Source organism: Halictus rubicundus, chromosome 2, assembly GCF_050948215.1.
Source record: "Halictus rubicundus isolate RS-2024b chromosome 2, iyHalRubi1_principal, whole genome shotgun sequence".
Lineage (NCBI taxonomy): Eukaryota > Metazoa > Arthropoda > Insecta > Hymenoptera > Halictidae > Halictus > Halictus rubicundus.
The window spans coordinates 5,696,953-5,716,771 of NC_135150.1; the positions used below are offsets into that span (position 1 = coordinate 5,696,953).

The 19,819-nt window shown below is 36.1% G+C and overlaps 1 protein-coding gene and 1 long non-coding RNA gene across 7 annotated transcripts in view; one reads left to right on the forward strand and one right to left on the reverse strand.

Moving 5' to 3' along the window:
- The window catches only part of LOC143363778 (uncharacterized), a 306,621-nt gene that overhangs the window by 134,321 nt on the left and 152,481 nt on the right, over positions 1-19,819 (forward strand). For 5 of the 6 annotated variants that reach the window (XM_076804326.1, XM_076804333.1, XM_076804314.1 and 2 more), the window contains exon 7: positions 19,081-19,431. In XM_076804326.1, the coding sequence (XP_076660441.1) occupies positions 19,081-19,431 (351 nt within the window). The remainder of the gene's footprint in view (positions 1-19,080; positions 19,432-19,819) is intronic. The other variant, XM_076804339.1, reaches the window with a different exon arrangement.
- On the reverse strand, positions 17,768-18,136 carry LOC143364174 (uncharacterized). The gene is made up of 2 exons (XR_013084011.1): positions 17,977-18,136; positions 17,768-17,924 (listed from the first exon to the last, which is right to left on the reverse strand). It is a non-coding gene; the product is annotated as an uncharacterized LOC143364174 (long non-coding RNA).

Genomic DNA, 19,819 nt, shown 5'->3' on the forward strand with positions numbered 1-19,819 from the left:
CGGTGCAGATCGCGGGTAGCAATTGCTCGGTGCTAACAGATATGTAGAACAATCGCATGTAATCGTACGCAATCTATCGGAGAAAGTGGGCTAATGCGAGCTACGGAGGCAACGCACAACACCTTTTGTTCCTCGCAGATTTCAGCTACTCGGCTTCGCCGGCCGAAGATCTGCTCGCGAATATACTGGGTGATTCATCAAGTTCAGCGTATTGTCTTCGACATAGCAATTTTTATGGCTACTCCTTTGAAGTCGGTTTTTATTAATGTAATACTGCTTTGAAGTTTGTGATGACATTTTGGATTGTTGCGTTTTATTGTCATTAGATTGCTGGGTAGTCAAAGACACTCGTCTTTTGTTTCTTATACAGTAAAGTCTTGATCTAAGTAAGCTGAACGGAGCTACACGATCTTAGTCAGTTCGTCTATCCCCTCCACTGAAAGGGGCATACTCCGCGAAGGGCCAATAAGCTCGAGCTGCCTCGGTCACCGAGCCGTGTAAAACATGCGCGTAGTCCGATATCGGGTCGGGCATATCGGTGTGAACCACTACTGATCTAATCACAAAACTTCTTTATTTTCCATTATTTTTTTATGGGAGTTTCACCAACTTGTTCGTGGCATTTTTTTATTAAAATTACACTAAACACGATATAATTTGAACTGTATTCAGTGGTTTAATTGACGGTACCTAGTGCGCCTTCGGCCGCGCGGTCCGTGTTTACACACGTTGTTCTTTTTTACGTTTCGCGCGGTCGACGCGATCACAAGAAAATAGTAGCTCTACATAATCTATATCCCAACACGGTCCCGAGGATTGGACTTACAATTAAATCAAGACTTTACTGTATTCTCGATTGATTTTTATTGCAATATACGAATGTGTCAGTTTATTTAAGAGTTTGAGTGCTGCACATACAAGCGACGCAAAATCGAAACAACTTAACACAAAAATGTTAAAGGCGTGTTCAGTTTTATGCATTATTAAACTGGGGATTTTATGCATTTGTGACAAAAATGAATGGATGAAATGCGAAAGCACCTAACTTTGCGGTCTTGTGTCGAGTCAAATCTGACATACAGTTTCTGCTTATGTTTAATTAGTGTTGCTGACTCCTTGAATATTTTTCATACAACAATAGTAATGCAGTTTTTAAAACATTAACAGAAATACATATATGAATGTGAACGTGTATTTGTTGAAATTATTTAAATACCGTTAAACTATGATGCTGTTCGAAAATGATCGAATAAATGCGGACCACCCGTTAAAATATTTTCATTCTGTTAAGTTTATTAAAAGAAAACTACATTTTTGTGTAGCTTCTGTTTCTTCCAATTGATTTAGAAAATTTTCATTTTGCATTTGGTTGCTGCATGTAAAATCCAATTTTAGAATAAAAATCTTATGAAGCGTTTTAATCAAGAAATACTATCATAACTTGCAGGTTTATAATAAACCATTTTAAGATACAAAGTTGGTTTTGAAGGTCCTATCGTCAATTTTTAGTTGAACATCTAATTTTACTTTTAAATATTATTTCAATCACAACCAATACGCCGTGTATGCTTTTCATATGAGTGGAGAAGTGAACAGCGAACTAGACAGCGGATCTTTATGGAAAATAAAATTTTCCTACCTTAAATTGCAACAAACTGGAGTGAAATAGAAATTTATTTTCTTCCTTAATTCTTTTCTTTCAATGGGTTGAAAGTAATATAACGGTATCTTCAAATTCTTCTAATGTTTTCACTGTTTTAAATGGCGCCTATTCATTTTTGTCGTAAATGCATAAAATCCGCTTGTTAGCATCCGAGGGTTAACTCGCGAACGATAGCGTCGGCTCTCGGCATTCTTGTCTGATTCGCATCTCGTCATCCTCTCCGCGGAATGTTCCCTGAAATCCTGTAAAAGCCTAAGAGTAAAAAACTTAGCACCGGGCTCCTCGCGTTTCGAAAAAGAACGAACCCCCATCGCTAGGTTGGCGTTGCGCTGGTATGATATTCGAGCGGAGAGCCCACGTCGCGGCGTAATGAGCACGGCTGCGTCGAAATGCTTGACTTCCTTCGCGGAAGCAATAAAGGCTTTTAACGTTTCTTTTGTACGCGTGTGCTTAACCTTTGCACCGGGGCTTACACACGGGTGTCCGCATTCAGTGTTCCGCGATGCCCTGAACCGTGATTTATTTCCAGCCGAAGAAATCTCGGGGGATAACGATCTTAATCTGCGCCGACGGAAAAGGGAAAACGCGGCTTGTAAATCATCGGACCGGTGGTGCCGGGACCGGCTGATTGCGAGCGTGTCGTGGATTTCGCGGTTGTTTCTTATTATCGGAACCCATCGATCGATCGAAATTACAAGCTTTTCCGAGCTACGCCTGTCGTTCGGAATGAATTTCTAATCGATCGGCTCGATCGCCACGAGCGCCGGCTCTCTCACGAGTACAGGGTGTCGAGAAGGTAATGGTCATCCGTGATAGGGGTGATTGCCTGCAACGCTTCAGGCCGATAGACAATCGTGTTACGGTCGGTCTCATATTCGATGGCACACAGTTCAAATCAGAATTACTATTTTATAAGTGTCCGAACTTCCTCAGTCTTTCTGCCAAGCTGGATGGAGTCGTTTACCAGACGATCTGTAATTAAAGTTTTGGAGAAAGTACGTTTAGGCTGAAGAAGAAAAAGAATTGAGAAAGTTGCTTCTTACAACTTTTTTATTTGTGCTTGTAACGAAAATTTAAGAAATGTCATTCGTAGATTGATATAAATTATGCGCATGTTGAACATTTCATTCAAACTGAGTAAATGGTTTATGAATTATAAACGATTAAAAATGGCGAAAATTACAATATTCCCCGAGATTTTCACCATTTTCAATCGTTTATAACTCGTAAACCAATTGACCAATTTCGATGACGATTTCAGCATGTACATAACTTCAATGAATCTATACAACAAATTTTTCTAAGTTTTCGTAACAATGAAAAAGTTATAAAAAGAAACTTCTAGAATTTTCTTTATTTTTTTTTTTTTTGTAATTCAGACTAACACAATTTTTCCAAAATTTTAATTATACAATCGTCTAGTAAACTACTCCATCTAGCTTGGCAGAAAAACTGAAGTTGTTTCCAGATGGTTATCATAATTTATAATTATATAGGTATTGTATGCTTATTAATTAATTAATTAATAAAAACTTATATGCCCAAGGAATCACATTCTAGAGAATATCTTCAGAATATTGGGTGAAAATATTTAAAGAATTAAGAAATATTATTCTATTATTTTTAACTGGTTCGCATTATCAAAAAGGAAAATAAATGTCTATGCAGTTCCTGTATCCTGAAGTTGATGCAAACAACATTTATTTTGCATCAGATCCCGTAGTCTAGTTATCAGTTACGACAGGACTTTCTATTAGATTTACAGTGTTGAAATGCCATAAGAGACCTGTCGACAAAGGAGCCCCATCAGCAAGGAACACTATCGTCAGTGACCTAGATAGTTAGGACAACGTAGGGGTACGGATGTCGGAGAGACTGGGTTACGAAGTCAAGAGACAGCAACACGTGTTAGCATTAGCAAATGAAAACTACCGATTGCCTTGCCCGTGTAGCTCATCTATCAGTAGTTCTCCCATGGTTCTTTAACACTAGGTTTACATGGCATGTCAAAACCACGGGTTCTAATATATTCAATTTATGAATATTGTAAAATTGCATCTACGAAAAATGATTAAACAAATTTATTTCTTTCGGTATATATTCTAATAAAAACGGTTGAAAATTTGGATAAATACATTCTTGTTATTTTTATCAAGTAATATAAAATAGTTACTTTTGTGCTCCGCAAGCCTAGCGTTAACATTCTAGATAAGGCAGTTACTTGAAAAAGGCAGTTGAGAACCTTGAAAGATCTACAAAACTTAAAGCGTTATTCTAATCCGAGCAGTGTGTTGTTATGTATTTCAGAAGATTTTTTTTTTTACAAAATTATTACAACACTTTTTGCAGACAAAATGTCAAGATACATTTATAGGTACATGCAGGGGGTCCCAAAAATGTTGTATTTCCTTGGAAGGGGTGATTCCTCATGCAATTTGAAGTAACTTTTTCCTTTGCGAAAATGTTCTCCGCGGCTCTGTTAAGGAGTTATTAGCGAAAAACACAGACCAATCAGAGCGGGGATACAGCAGGCGGATTCTGACTCAGCCAATGCCAACGCTACGCTCAGCGGGAGCTGTCGCCGAGCCGGGACCCCTCTGCTATAGCCCCGCTCTGATTGGTCCGTGTTTTTCATTAATAACTCCTTAATAAAGCCGCGGAGAACATTTTCGCAAAGGAAAAAGTTACTTCAATTGATGTCAGGAATTATCCCCCTCAAGGAAGTACAACATTTTTGGGACACTCTGTATATCAGTAACATTCGTTATTTTCTTATAGAAGAAAAAAATAAAAATTTCTAAAACCACATAGACATGCTTGTATGCTATTACTTATGAAAATCGTTGTTTCACAGGAACTTTTCCATATATTTTTAATATTCTAAGATTTACAAAAATTCAATGAATTTTAGTAGAGGTTTGTAACGATATATGAACTGAAGGAATTCATACAATTTCAAGTCAATTTTAAAGAATCATTTTGAAAAACATAGATGTGACAAGCAGTTGTTTCCTTTCTGTGAGCTGTATCAAAATCTCAGTTTATTAACGACTTGTTTATTTAATTCTTTACAACGTAGTGTTTATCTTTTCAACATGATTTGTAAGGTGTATGTCGTGAATGAAAGATACTACTGCAATTACTTGGCCTTTTTAAGTCTGTCGATATTTCAATAGATGTTAGTTATTAGTAAACATCTTTCTAATATCTCAAAAATCTCAAGTCGATTGATCTAATTTTGGAAAAGTTATTGGCTTGTAAAGGGTTCCCACTTAATTTTGACCCCAACAGTATACACTATGTTTGTAAGTGGAAAAGAATACGATATTACAATTTACAATAGTTGACACATTGTATACATAGAATGTTGGAATGTCAAGACCAATCGGTGCCTCCGCGACCGCGGTCGCTAGACATCGATAAACGAAACATTGTATTCTTTCTTGTAGCCGCAGCTTCGCTACGCTTTGGAGGTAAAAGGAAAACCGAACAAATACTGGTATCGTAACGATTTCGGTATTTCCAGTCAGCCAAATCTGTTTCGAGTAAATTTTGATGAATTTTTGTAATCGTGCTTTGCGAGCGAAAGGCGTTCAGTTTGGTGCCAAGACCATGCTTGGAGCAGAATTTGGTCCGTATTTGCTATAAATTTGCTGACCAAAATGTATCTACAAATTCCGAGCCTAAAACAGATGGCTCGGTATTCGAGTGCAAAGTTTACAGGCGGAATTCCATGCCAAATCGAGGCCAAACTTTGCCCTCGCAAAGAGGGCAGGTCGGTTGCACTAAGAGCGGACCTAATCTGACTCTAAGAGTAAATATCGGGCAAAATCGGAGTAAACCTTGCTGTAGGAGGGAAAACGGAATTTTATTTAACTTTCTAAATTATACAATGGTAAGTTTCATGTATTTTCAGTAATTTGAATATTTAGAAATCTTAAAATAACGATCATAACAATTTTGTCTGATATTTACTCTTAAAGTAAGGTTAGGTCCGCTCTTATTGCGACCGACCTGCCCTCTTTACGACTTGCCCTGCAAACTGTTCACTCAAATACCGAGCCTAAATGCGGAAACAGATGGGTTGGAATTTGTAGACAAGTTGTGGTGGCAAATTCATAGCAAATCAAGAGCAGATTGCTTACTGCGCTGTAACGACTTCGGTATTACATCAATTTTGGGTACAGCTAGTGTTCCTTCTCGAGAATTCTTTCTCGAGGATCTCTCGAGAAATTTTATAATCGATTATTTCTCATTTCTCGAGAAAAATTCCAGTATTTCTCAAGAAATTTAAATTTAGGAAAAATCTTATGAATCTCATTTATTTTATAACATATAAATTCTTAAATTCTCTTAAATTCTTATTTAAAACTTTAGAAAAACTGAATACTGAATCGAGTAATGAGTTTCTTGTTGTTATTAAGATTGTTGTGTCCCTTATAGAATATCTGCATAATCCAGAATCTCTGCAAAAAGATTCAGAAGATACATTTTTTAATTTAACATCCAATTCAGATATGTATAAAATGGCAAAACAAATTCTAAGCAGACTTTTTGGAAAATATAACAATGATTCTTATGAAAATAGTGAAAAACTTTCAGATTCCCAGAATGAGGAACTATCACTGGAAAAACAGTTAGAATTAGAAATTGCAGATAGCCTTCAAGAATTTAGTGTCAAGAGTTTAGCGGCTAACAAAGGAACTCCAAAATTTTGAGTCCACATTAAAAAGGACACCCAATCTTCAGCAACTTTTGGATGTTCTGTATACGATAAAGCCAACATCCAAACAAAGTGAAAGAAGTCTTTCTACGGCTACAGATTTTGTTACAAAAAAAAAAAAGAAGTAGATTGTCTGATTCTACATTAGACGCATTATGCTTCTTATGAAGTCATTTCAAAACAAAAGCGTAATGTTTCACTTTATAAAAGTTTGGTAAAAGTTTCCCAATATTTTTTTATTTTATGAAAAATTCTTGAAAATTCTGGAGAATGATCGAGAAATATAGTCTTATTTCTCAGTTCTCGAGAAATGAAAAATGTTGAGAAATCAGGAACACTAGGTACAGCCTTAGTGCAATACCGATATGAAAATCATACCGGTTTTCAGTTGTAGCTTTAGACCTTTCCACACTCTTGCCAAGTACAACGCATTAATTTCCAAGAAAATTGTAACGTTAACATTCCTTGTTCGAAACAACATTCTAAAACGAAGGGTTGTAAAGGTCCAATTAGCGCCGATGGCACGCACGACCAACACATTCTAGACACCCTGTACTTATCCGTGAAACTGCTGCAGGATCGGTTTCCCCAGAAAAGTGCCACGACGTAACGGCACCGAGGCTGTGCGCGAAGTACGCGTCGTTAATTTAAGCAAAACCGACGGCTGATTATGTGCAAACGATGATTATGCACGGGAGAATGAAAGCAGAGTGGGAGCAAAAAGAAAGACCGCGCGGCGTGGCGCGTTGTCTGCCGGTTCTTATCGCGCGCTTCAATCCCGCTCTAGGCAGGAAAATCATAATCCTGCTTTATACTTCCTTCTTACCAGGAATCATGTCTACCGGTGGGTGTGTGTGTGTATGTGTGTGTTCCTCCTGCCGTTACAAGAAACCACCGCGGAGAACCGCGTTGTTCCCGCGAGCTCTCCTGCGTCGCCTATCCGTGTTCCTTTCGAGATAGACGCGCTTTTTTTGTTTACCGCTCATTACCCGCGCTCGAGCGCGAGCAATTGATGAATTTCACCTGGTCTGTTCATCGAAAGGAGGAAGCGCGCGGCGGTCGGCGTGCACTCGCCGGTGAAAAATGAGTAAAAGCATGGTCGTTTCGTATTGGGCTTCACGGCTTTGGTGCCATTAATATCGCGGCCCGTAACACCTACGGCCCGGATCGATACGGCCGGCGAGATTGTGTGCAACTCGCAAAGAAATGCTCTCCGGGAACCGCTCATTTATCTGGGAAACAACTCCGCCGCGGCGCGCTCATGTGTTTTTGATAATAAATCATGCTTGAACGGTTGGGCAGTTCGGCCACGCTTGCCGTTCGGTCTAAGAATAGAAGTAATCATTGTTTCCCTAATGGGAATGAGGAATTAACAAGGGGAAAGAGTAGTCGTGCCTATTGCGACCGAATAAGTTCATTGTGGAAAAAAAATCCGGCGCAGATCGTTCAGAGCAATTGGTGATAGTCTGTTTTTGCAGTGTGTCGAGAAGTATTCCATTTGTGGTGCATCGTTGTGACAGAAAAGGTTTGTCGCGCGATAATATTACTTTGGGTCCGTTCAACGCATTCGCTACCACTGTCACGGATATGTGTTGTCCACAATCTCGCAGTTTACGTAAAGATAGTCACTGGTGCTATATTAATGTACTAAGAAAATCAATGATTTCCTTCTGCTAAATTTGAATCGCTGGTCAGTGCTATTGGTTTACTTAAGAAGGCCGCCTTGATGACTCTGTGTAACCACATACCCATAGAATAACCCATATACGTATACAAAACTTGCAAGAGTTCAAGGGGACTCAAACTGACGCTTCAATATCGTAATGAGCAATTCAGATGTGGTCAATTTGGTTTCCTAAAAGTCCAATCTAGGACTATACGGTCTCCAAAATGCCTATTTGTACGTTATCGTGGAGTAATTTGTAATATTCGGCAGCATACTGCCTGACAGTGACAGTGGCGCTAGTAGTGAAAAATGTCGGAACCGCGAGGCGCAGTTTCAGACGCCTTGTGACAGGCAGTTCTATGTTTGCGTGGTTACACAGAGTCATCAAGGCGACAAGGCGGCAAAAAATCCATTTTATAAATTTTCGATTTTTATAAAAAAAAAAATTATTTTTGAATAGCCCAATAGTGCGTGCATGATGTGCCAAAGTCAGACTTTTGAAAAAAAATTTTTTTACGGACATATACGCATGGTAAATAACCATTTCCTCGCTCCTGGGAATTCATCAGTTTTCAGTGCGATAGTTATGTAATTACTCCGTCTATAATTGAATACTTAGAGGTCTACAAATCATATGGGTTATTGCAAATGGTTTCAACTATTAACTGGCAAAAAAATTTTCCAAAAAAAGTTGTTTAACATTAAGTAATATGGACTAACCTGAAACCCCTTTGCGTTACGCTCATTTTTTATTTATGGAGGAATACAAAAAATTCTTTGAATAACTTCGATCTGGAACTAATCGTTTTGGCAAGTTATAATATTGATCTAGCTTTGTGCAAAATGTCATGAGATACTTCGAGATGCTTTCGCCGCAATTTAAGTTTAAATATCAACTTTCGGAATTTCCAAGAATGAATCGCGCGGAAGTCACGATTATTTGATGTTTCAGGTGAAATTTTTAAGGCATACATATCAGATAATAAAAAAATGCGACATTCGTACATATAAAAAAATATTTAATAACAATTTTTTATGTTAAATAAACAAAGTTTTCGTTCACTGGACCACTGTCGCAAAAATGCAACAGGTATTTTTTGGTAGTGCTCCATTGAACGCTATAAAACTAATTCATGTAAGATAAAAAAAATTGTTATTAAATATTTTTTTATACATAAAAAATGAATAAATCATATGCACTTGACATTTTTCTTTACTATTTAGAAATATTCCTAAACAATTTGTCCTGGAACATCAAATAATCGTAACTTCCGCACGATTCCCTCTTGGAAATTCTGAAAGTTGATATTTAAACTTAAATTGTGGCGAAAGGGTCTCGAAGGGTCTCATGATTTTTTGCAGAAAGTGAGATCAATATTACATCTTGCCAAAACGATTAGTTCCAGACCAAAATCTATTAAAGGATTTGTTGTATGCTTCCATAAATAAAAAATGAGCAGAAAACAGAGATTTTCGATTAGCCCATATTACTTAATGTTAACAACTTTTTACAAAAATTTGTTTGCCAAATAAGCGTTGTACCTGTGGCAATCTCTCCACAAATTTTCAAACAAATTCGTCGGATAGTTTCGCTTTTACAGATTTTTTGCCGCTTTTTGGCCATTTGGCACCACTGCGCGGCCCTCTTAAAAACGATTGTAATAAAATTAGTGACAATATTAAGTTATTCTCTCTAAAATAAACATTAATTATAATGTAAGGTGCAAACTTCATTATCTTGTAATTAGTAATGATTATTACTAAGTCTGATCGTTTATACCAGTGCTGTTCTGCAAGCCTTGTAGCGGGCATATGTGAGAGCAGACTCGCCACATCAGGGGAATTAACTAGAATTAAGGGGAAAAAGTTATCCTCTCTTTGCTAGTACCGAATTAGTCACGTGACCTTGTAGTACATACACGACAGAGACGAAACGCGTCATGTGACCGGCCCGTGGCGGAAGCGTGGGGGAATAGCGTCGTCGAAGGGGATGAAAAGTAGGGAAACAAATCTTAATCTGTGTGAAGGCAGAGTTACGGGCTAATGAATCAAAAAGGAAAAGGAAGGGAGGGATTTTTAATTCGTCATTTAAATTAAAAAGGAGTGGGGAAAAGGATAATCATTCTCAATATAATTTGCTGTCAATCGCTGTCACTGTTACCTCTTCCGATACAGCTTCAAAAGTTTGTTTTAATTGATCTTGTGTATATTTATGTGTTTTCGTTTCTGCCATGCTTAATTTATAGAAGAAAGAAGATAAAGTTTAATTTTATATGAATCTAAAATATTGAGGTTATGTACAAAATACTGCACATATACTTACGTCAAGAATACACAGATGTCACAAATAAACACTATTTATTATAATTTACTATATAACACAGTTAAATCCTCAATATTTTCACATGAAAACTCACGTGCTACTATCGGTCAATTACTGGTGCAACAAAACGGTCCCCTACTGGTGCACTGAGGAAACTGTTGTCCCAATACGTAAATCTTATAATTTCATAGAAAAAAATTAATTTTCTTGCACGTTCGAATATTTAGGTTACATACTAAAGTATATTTATTTCATTAATTCATTCTCGTAACATAAAATATCAGATGTAGTGAAATATTCCCTTAATAAATTAGCGAGATTTCTTAGTAAAAGCTCAAGGAATACTTCAAGATTTGCTATAAGTATGACACATGTTTCAAAATAATAACTTTTAATTTTATATAATGATTATTTTAATTTATATTAATGAGCGTTTCTACTTTATGCTACTAATTTTTATTTTTAATTATGTTAGCAAGTAAAGTAAAAAATAAATGGAATTTGTATTACTGCACGGATACCGGGACATAGTCAGCCACTGGGACGTTTATCTTACTGACTATCTCAAAAAGCTCGATTCGACATCGAGGACGTCACATTTTTTGAACCGAAAAGCTTAGAACACCGCACTGACAATAAACGATCCCGCTGATTAGACTCTTGGTGTATTATATTGATATTCGGAGCGTTGTTGCGTCTGATGTCATGCTATGGCAGGTACTCCGATCACGTATCGCACATGATTCAAAACATGACACTTGATTACACGGTCTATATACTAAGCGGGTACAATGCATCGCGTGTACTACTCGTAAAGCACTATGGGATTGTTTGAGTTGTGTATAATGTGATCGGGACTACCTCAGATTCAGCCGACACGATAGAAACCATAATAGAGTAACAGCATGCGATAGGGATCACCATAAGCACGCGCGGTATGACGGTGATCGCTTTGAGCTTGTACAAAACGACAGGAACATCGTCAGACACATTGATTACGGCAGAATCCATGTTCGATTCGTGTTGTGCGATAGGATCATCACAAATTTTTGCAATTCCACGGAGATTAGCATAAACTCACGAAACGCAATTAAATGTACCTAGCCTGGGAATTCTGGGGAGAATTTCGTGATACATATCTCATCGTACGGCAAGATAGATACTATGTCAAACTCGTACGACATAGTGCAGACAATTTTTCATTTATACAAAACCATCCAGGCGTTTACAGACATAAAAATACTATTAGAAAGACATCTGCAGACTTTATGTAAAATGAAAATGTTCTGACAAAGAAACATATTCAACTTACACAAGCCGATTTGGATGAAACTTACGTGAGACATCTTTAAAAGATATTTCGTACGTTTTTTTATGAACGCCAATCGTCTGTGAGTCTATATATATTGAAGGGGTGAAAACAGCCCTCAAAGTTGAGAGTCAAAAGCACATTTTTTGAGATATCTCGGAAACCAGAAGTCGAAAAAATTGTGTGTTTTGAACGGGAAATTCAATAGTCTAAGAAAATTCCGAAAATCATTTGTTTAAACAATATTTTAAACATTCTATTTTTTTCAGCTTCTCTTATTCATTGTTAATTAATTTTGACGTAAACTCGGGTATGTGATGTTTTATCCGAAATAGGGGATACGTGTTTTGGGACTTTTTTGCTTGTTGTCTTGTAGTTTTGTAGAAGTATAAACATTTAGTGTAAACGTTTGTAGTATTATCACGGCGTCGTGTTCAATACAGAGCGTCCCAAAAATGTTGTATTTTTTCCTTAAAAGGCATGATTGCCTAAGGTCATTTGAGGAAACTTTTTCCTGTACGAAAATGTTCTCCGCGGCTTTGTTCAGGAGTTACTAACGAAAAACACGGCTACAGCAGACAGATTCCGGTTCGGCGACAGGAGCTCGGTGAGCATGGCGTTGGCATTGGCCGAGCCGCAATCTGTCCGCTGTAGCCTTGCTCTGATTGGATCGCGTCTTTCGTTAGTAACTCCTTAACCTCTTGTGTACTGTACGTCACTATAGTGATTTCCGTGGAAAGCATCTGTTTGAACGGTACGCGACTATAGCGGCTTCCGTGGAAAGCATCAGTTTGAACGTAGCTACGTAGCACTATAGTAGCTTTTGTGCCACCCGCGGCCAAGCGCGCCGCGCCGCACAGTGGTGTCTAGGCGGCAAAAAATCCATTTTATAAATTTTCGATTTTTATAAAAAAAAATGATTTTTGTATAGCCTAATAGTGCGTGCATGATGTGCCAAAATCAGATTTTTGGAAAAATTTTTTTTACGGAGATATACGCATGGTAAATAACCATTTCTTCGCTCCTGGGAATTCATCCGTTTTCCAGTGCGATAGTTATGTAATTACTCCGTCTATAATTGAATACTTAGGGGTCTACAAATCATATGGGTTATTGCAAATGGTTTCAACTATTAACTGGCAAAAAAATTTTCCAAAAAAAGTTGTTTAACATTAAATAATATGGACTAACCTGAAACCCCTTTGCGTTACGCTCATTTTTTATTTATGTAGGAATACAAAAAATCCTTTGAATAGCTTCGATCTGGAATTAATCGTTTTGGCAAGTTATAATATTGATCTAGCTATGTGCAAAATGTCATGAGATACTTCGAGATGCTTTCGCCGCAATTTAAGTTTAAATATCAACTTTCGGAATTTCCAAGAATGAATCGCGCTGAAGTCACGATTATTTGATGTTTCAGGTGAAATTTTTAAGAGATACATATCAGATAATAAAAAAAAAATGTGACATTCATACATATAAAAAAATATGTAATAATAATTTTTTATGTTAAATAAACAAAGTTTTCGTTCACTGGACCACTGTCGCAAAAATGCATTAGGTATTTTTTGGTAGTGCTCCAATGAACACTATAAAAATAATTTATGTAAGATAAAAAAAATTGTTATTAAATATTTTTTTATACATAAAAAATTAGTAAATCTTATGCGCTTCACATTTTTCTTTATTATTTAGAAATATTCCTAAAAAATGTCGTCGTTACATAAATAATAATTTTATTTTACATAAAACCCGTAATCTGTAACATACGAGTCTACGATGATTTCTAGAGTATTGCTTTTCGCTTATCCATCCATTGTACGAGTTACTATAGCTTCTACCGTGTCGTATGAGCTTGAAGTTGTCTTATTGAGTTGTACAAATGTAAAGCGCTCTTCAACGTGTCATATGAGCCAGTTTTAGTCCGCATGTATGATTCAGGCCTTATGTGGCTTGTGTCATATGAGATACGAAGAGGTTCCTAGAGTACCATTTGAGTCTGAGGTGGCTTCCATGGCATTGAGTGCGTCTGAAGTGGTCTGCATATGCGTGCAAACTCCGAGTAGCTCTCTCCGAAGGTTCAGAACCCTCTCCGTAGAACGCTCTATCATTCTGTTAGTGCAAATATTGTCTTTCTCTGATCTCAGATCGTATTAACATGATATAAATGATTCATGCTAATAAGTCGATCTTAAGCACAGGATTCGGTTACGGTTGACATTGTATTCGATGTGCAGAAAATTGCAAGTTCGATATACCGGGTGGCGCAATAACTTTATCCACATTCTATATAGTTTTTTGTTATTTGAAAGCTTAAGTGAAGCTCTCCATTGGGAGTTATAAAGCTATACATTAGGGTTAGCATAAGATTTAATATCCATTAGGTTGGTATGATATCTTACGATTATACGTTGTTAGTGTAGATACAGCAGAATATAATTACGACTAGAAATATTAAATATTAATATTATATGTTACACCTCATTTTTATTTCTAATCATTTCCTTTACTATAAGGAGAGAATAATGTTTACAGGTAAATTGTATTTCATTAAATCGAAACTAATATAAGTGTTGTTTATACTATTGCAAAACACTCTTGTAAATAATACCGCCAATAGACTAAACAGAAAAATACAAAAACTTTGTGCCAACTACCACTATTTTGCCAAATTTTTACCAATTTTACCACTACATTTGGCAATAATTAATAGTTAATGGTTGCAAATCTTTTCATGTATTGTGTTAAAAGTTTCTTTCATCGGCTAGAAGATTTTTCAAAATAAAACAGACTTTTAATTGTGATTAGTATAGACGCTCCTTTATACTCTATTTTGCATACGTCATAAATGCATGAAGTCGATGTACTGATGAGAAGATATTTCTCTTACACAATGGAGATGACTTTGAAATTTTCTCTGTCTCTCCGTTTACATAAAGAAATTTACAATTACATTACATCCAGTTCCATGCATATTTTGTGTAGAGCATTCTTTCATGTTATTAAATGAAATCATTCGATGAGCACAAAGCTGCTCTATTCTGTACACTAATTCAACAATACTGATTTCTGGGCCACGTATGTAGCACATAACCCACCATGTCACGACCCCAACTTTGAGTGCACATACGTCAAAAATTGCAGTTGGTATCTCGACAATGTCCAATCACTTGTTCGACATTCTATAATCGTGTTCTGTGAAGTCACTGTAATAGACGTAAAGATGCCATAACGGGCATGCACGCGTATTACAACTAACAACTTGTTCCGTCATTCTAGATAAATGAATTTCCTCTTGAAATGGCACACGGCGAAAAACAACCGACGAAATAGTATTCCCGAACTGACATGTAAACTAACTTTGCGCCCCAGTTAGGACCGTTACAGTGGATCCAAAAAATATTTGAACGCTAAATGTTCGAAAAAATTTGTTGACGTTTTTACAGACCTTTGCATTTGTATAATTTTCGAGGCAAAACATGTATTCAGTTTTCCATCCGCTATATCAAATGAAAACATCTTTAAAAAAATGAATTCAGGGATGTGAAAGTAGAAGCTTCAAGCTTTAGAATGAGACCGCGTTCATTGTTGTGCTATTTTTTTCTTACGAAATTTCATTTAAATTTCCCAGTTTAAATATCGATGATTTAGTTGTGAAATAATTTTTGTATCCACTGTGTATCGACCTCGGCACAATATCCTTTAGCATGCGGCGTTTACTAGGATGACTCCAAGTCTTGCTCTGTACGATTTACAGTAAAAGTTAGCCGAGGTATTACGGGAGTTGTTCATTGTTGTTTTTTTTATCGAAATTCCGGGGAATCATTAATTTCTTGAGCGCCGTTTCTACGGCCGCGAAGTTTAATGTACCCTTTAATCGTACATCCTCGCGCCGCGCCGCCTACCTCCAAAGGCATAACTTAATCATCCGCTGGCCAACGTGAAAAAAGACTTTCGGCGATCATCTCCGATAACGGTACTCAGTCAAAACGTAATTTAAAGTCCATAAATCGAGCTTCGTTTAAGCTTCCGGCTACTTTCGAATGGCTGCGCGCTTAATAACCCTCCGCTCAATTTTTCATCCTCCGCGATTTCCAATTGATAATAGAATACAGATGCGATATTTAACGTCATCTACCCTTCAACTTGGATGCATTGGTCCTTTCGAATTCCAAAGGATCGGAAGAGTTATGGAACTTTTTAATAGCTCCTATTTAAAATATCGACAGCGGACCTTTCACAAAGAAAGTTTTCACGTTATGAGTTCCGATTGATGCAGATGCAGAAACGTTATTGAATATTTTCCTATCAACGGAATAAATTTTCTTATAACAGGAACTCGATATTAAACAAGTTTTCAATCATTGTCACAAGCACTGAAACATTTTGAGTAAATTTCGTAATATTGTATTTGTGTAAGTAATTCACAGTTCGAAGTGTCTGTCTGTTTCTTCTTTCGCGAAACTATGTTTTAATAAACAGTCTAAAATAATTTGTTTTCACGGCACTTTTGTTATACAATTGTAAAATGCTTGTTCCCAGAACACATTTTTTTAAGCTAATTCATTTCCATAAAAATTCCACACGAACCAAAAAAAAAAATAAACGCAAAAGATAACTGTTTCTTTCAGTCTCTCTTGAATTTCTTTCACCGACACGACATACATATTCATTGCTAACAATTTATCTTCATAAAGTGTTTATGTTCATTGTCATAATTTCACCTTATATCTTCCATGATTATCCGTCACTTATAGTGGATATAATAAAATGATTATCATTTACAGTGCACTTATCTTTAATTGCCACAGTACGAATAAAAAACGCCCAGCTATCTTCATTATTAATTAATTATTTATTTATTCATCTTCATTATTAAGAGCAGGTTTTTTATTACAGTACGATCATTGTATCTTAAAACAGTTAGTAAAACAAAACACAAAATATACAATTTATCAGTGATTCAATGAAATAATAATAATAACAATAATAATAATAATGTAATAATAATAATAATGAAATAATTTAACGAATATTATTTTTTCTATATATAATTACATGGAAAAGGATATAAAATAAGAATCACGATAACCTTTCGATATTTTAAATATATAATAATTACAATCTATTAATGAGATTATTAATATTGTCACATATGTATTCCACTTATTTTAACTTTCGACTTGCAATTTTGGACTTAATTAGCATTTTTTGCTCGCATATCTCGCTCAATTTTTCACGGTCCACTTTCCATAAAAGCAATTTTGAAACAGGATTCTTGATTGATGATTATGTCAGACAGATGATGGACGTTCTTGTTCAATGTTTGTTTTTTTTTTCTTTTTGAGAACAGCTCATTGTGAATACGACTGAATGTTGAATGACCTCGATCTTTTAATAGCACAGTATTGTGTCGGGACTTTGTCGAATCGTTCATTATTTAGGTAACAATAACCAAATAGTAATGCTTCGTTATTTATTAGGCGCTGACTTTCGGCGGGTGAACAGAATAACGAATCATTATAATGTAAATTGTAAATGAAGTCTTTCGTAACTGGTGCAAATAGCTCTATTCGTGCTAAATTTAGTATTATTGGGTAACTGAATTTCTATTGTTTGTGAATCACGTAAATGGAAAACACTTAATAGCGTCGTGCTACATTTAAACGCTTAATTGAGTTTTCGTAATTCTTGACAATGGAGGATAAAGAAAATTTTGATGTCTTTAACTGTACTTGTGATACTTTATAACGTTTACTAATTACACTATCCAACACCAAATTTATTTTGCAATACCTATTTTGCATTACCTGACTTTGTCATTCTAAAACCAAATCGGAAAGCAGAATTGCTCTATCACGCAACGTTTTCGAAAAATATTGGTTTTTGTAAAAATGCATGATTTTGATAAAAAATGACGTGTTACACAAAAACTAAACATTCGGAAAAGTTCACGACCCTGGCGAGTCGAGAAAAGGCTGCAATATTTTCTGAACCTGCTCATATACTAACCGAACCAAATACTTTTCGTGAATGGTTTCTTTACCAGAAATGTCTGTAGAATGCATTCCTGTATAGTAAATTCCTCCTAGATAAAGGATTTTTCACATAAATACAAAAATAGAGCGTATAAAGTACCCGCGTCGGCTCTTTTTCAAACTTTAACAACCATTTACAACTATTAGGAACTACATAAAAATATAATTGGCTATATGGATATGTAGAGAAGAGTCCCCTCTATCTTTGGGCTCAAACCTGAACTTTCTCGCATGTTTAGTTTTTGCGTAACACGTTATTTTTTATCAAAATCATGCATTTTTACAAAAACCAATATTTTTCGAAAACGTTGCGTGATAGAGCAATTCTGCTTTCGGATTTGGTTTTGGAATGACAAAGTCTATAAGAGTCACCCAACAGGTACTGCAAAACACGAAAAAAGGTTTATTTTGTTGGACAGTGTTATCAGTAATTGTATACATTACATTATTCTTACATTCTGTGGTATTAAATAATGCTGTCGAAATTTAAAAGATCATGCCATTATTATTAATTACTCCAGCTTTCAGCACATATAATTCTACTTACTTTTATTTTCTACTATTTAGTTGCTTACTAACATAGTGGGAAATTATCAGAAAATTTCTCATGTGTCAATACTCTTCCTGATTTCCTTAAGAAACTGTAGATTTCATTGAAGTTACCTTTGTGATTTAAATTTATGCTCATAACTCAGTTTTTCAGATTTACTTTCCCATACTTCATTTCTTTGCATTAAATCTATAAAATATTGTACTACTCGGTAGTTTTTCGTCAACCATTTTATAATTAATCGTATAATTCTTTACATACCTTGTTTTATTTTTTGTATACCAAGAAGTACTGACACATACTTATATTTCCCAAATATATTATCAGTACTACTTATTCCAGTTATTTACACTTATTCTTTGTGTTAATCATTCATAAACAGTGTTACCACGTGCCGAATATCAATTCCATAAATTTGCATAAAATTAGAATAATATAATTTGATAAACCCGAAACTAGAAAGTTAAAAAACGCAGAGGATTGTGTTAGGCTAACTCTTCCGTGCTCTACAAGTCCTAATAAAATTCTATGTATTCAAATATATCACAATAAAAATGAATTTCTAAACCTAGTAGAAGATTAGTGTCACTCATACGTGATCGACGTGCTTGTTAACGTGTTAACCAGTACGTTGAAGTCTCGATATATGTCAACAACACAGGTCTTGCCGCGGTAGTGGGGATAATTCCGCGATGTTTATCATCCAGGCCTTGACGACATATATAGAGAAATCACTGCCTACATCTCACTTTGCCTACTATTCAGAAGAACCGGTAATAACGAAATGTATTTTGAATGATTACAGGTACTCCAACAGGACATAGAGGCGCACGGTCGAATTGTCAGTTCGGTGGTCAAGCTGGGCGACAAAGTGTACACACAACAATTGGAAAAACAACAAGAACTAGAGAAACAAAAAGAACTAGAGAAACAACAAGAACTAGAGAAACAACACGAACTAGAGAAACAACAAGAACTAGAGAAACAACAAGAACTAGAGAAACAACAGGAACGAGAGAACGAACGAGAGCAGTGGGAACCGCCGCAGGCTTTGCGAATCGTAAGATCTCTGGAACGTCGTTGGCATCTGCTGTTTCTACGTGCCTTGGAATGGCAATGTCACATCGAAACACTTGTATCACGAATCAGCAACAAGGTAAGTCCAAATGATTACAACTTTGTGATTTCCATTTTCTCTATGGTTGATTAACCTTTCGATTGCGAAACACATATATTGGAATTAGATGTTTGCAAAAGCTTGTGTCCTATACGAAAATAAGAAACAAGCGGTTACATTTTATTCGTCACTTATACAGCACGAATCGCCTAAGACAAGCAGCCTGAATAACTTCTGCGTTTTTTTGAGATAAGAAGAAAGGTTTCAGACAAAAGTCGTTTGGTCTCGAAAGGCCCATTACGTGATGTACGTAACTTTTCTTCAGGTGGAGGTGCTTAGGAGATTTGAAGGTCAACTTAGTTTTTCTACTAATGGAACCACGAATTCTTGTACTCCTACGATTGCAGCCCTTCTCGAGACAATTTCA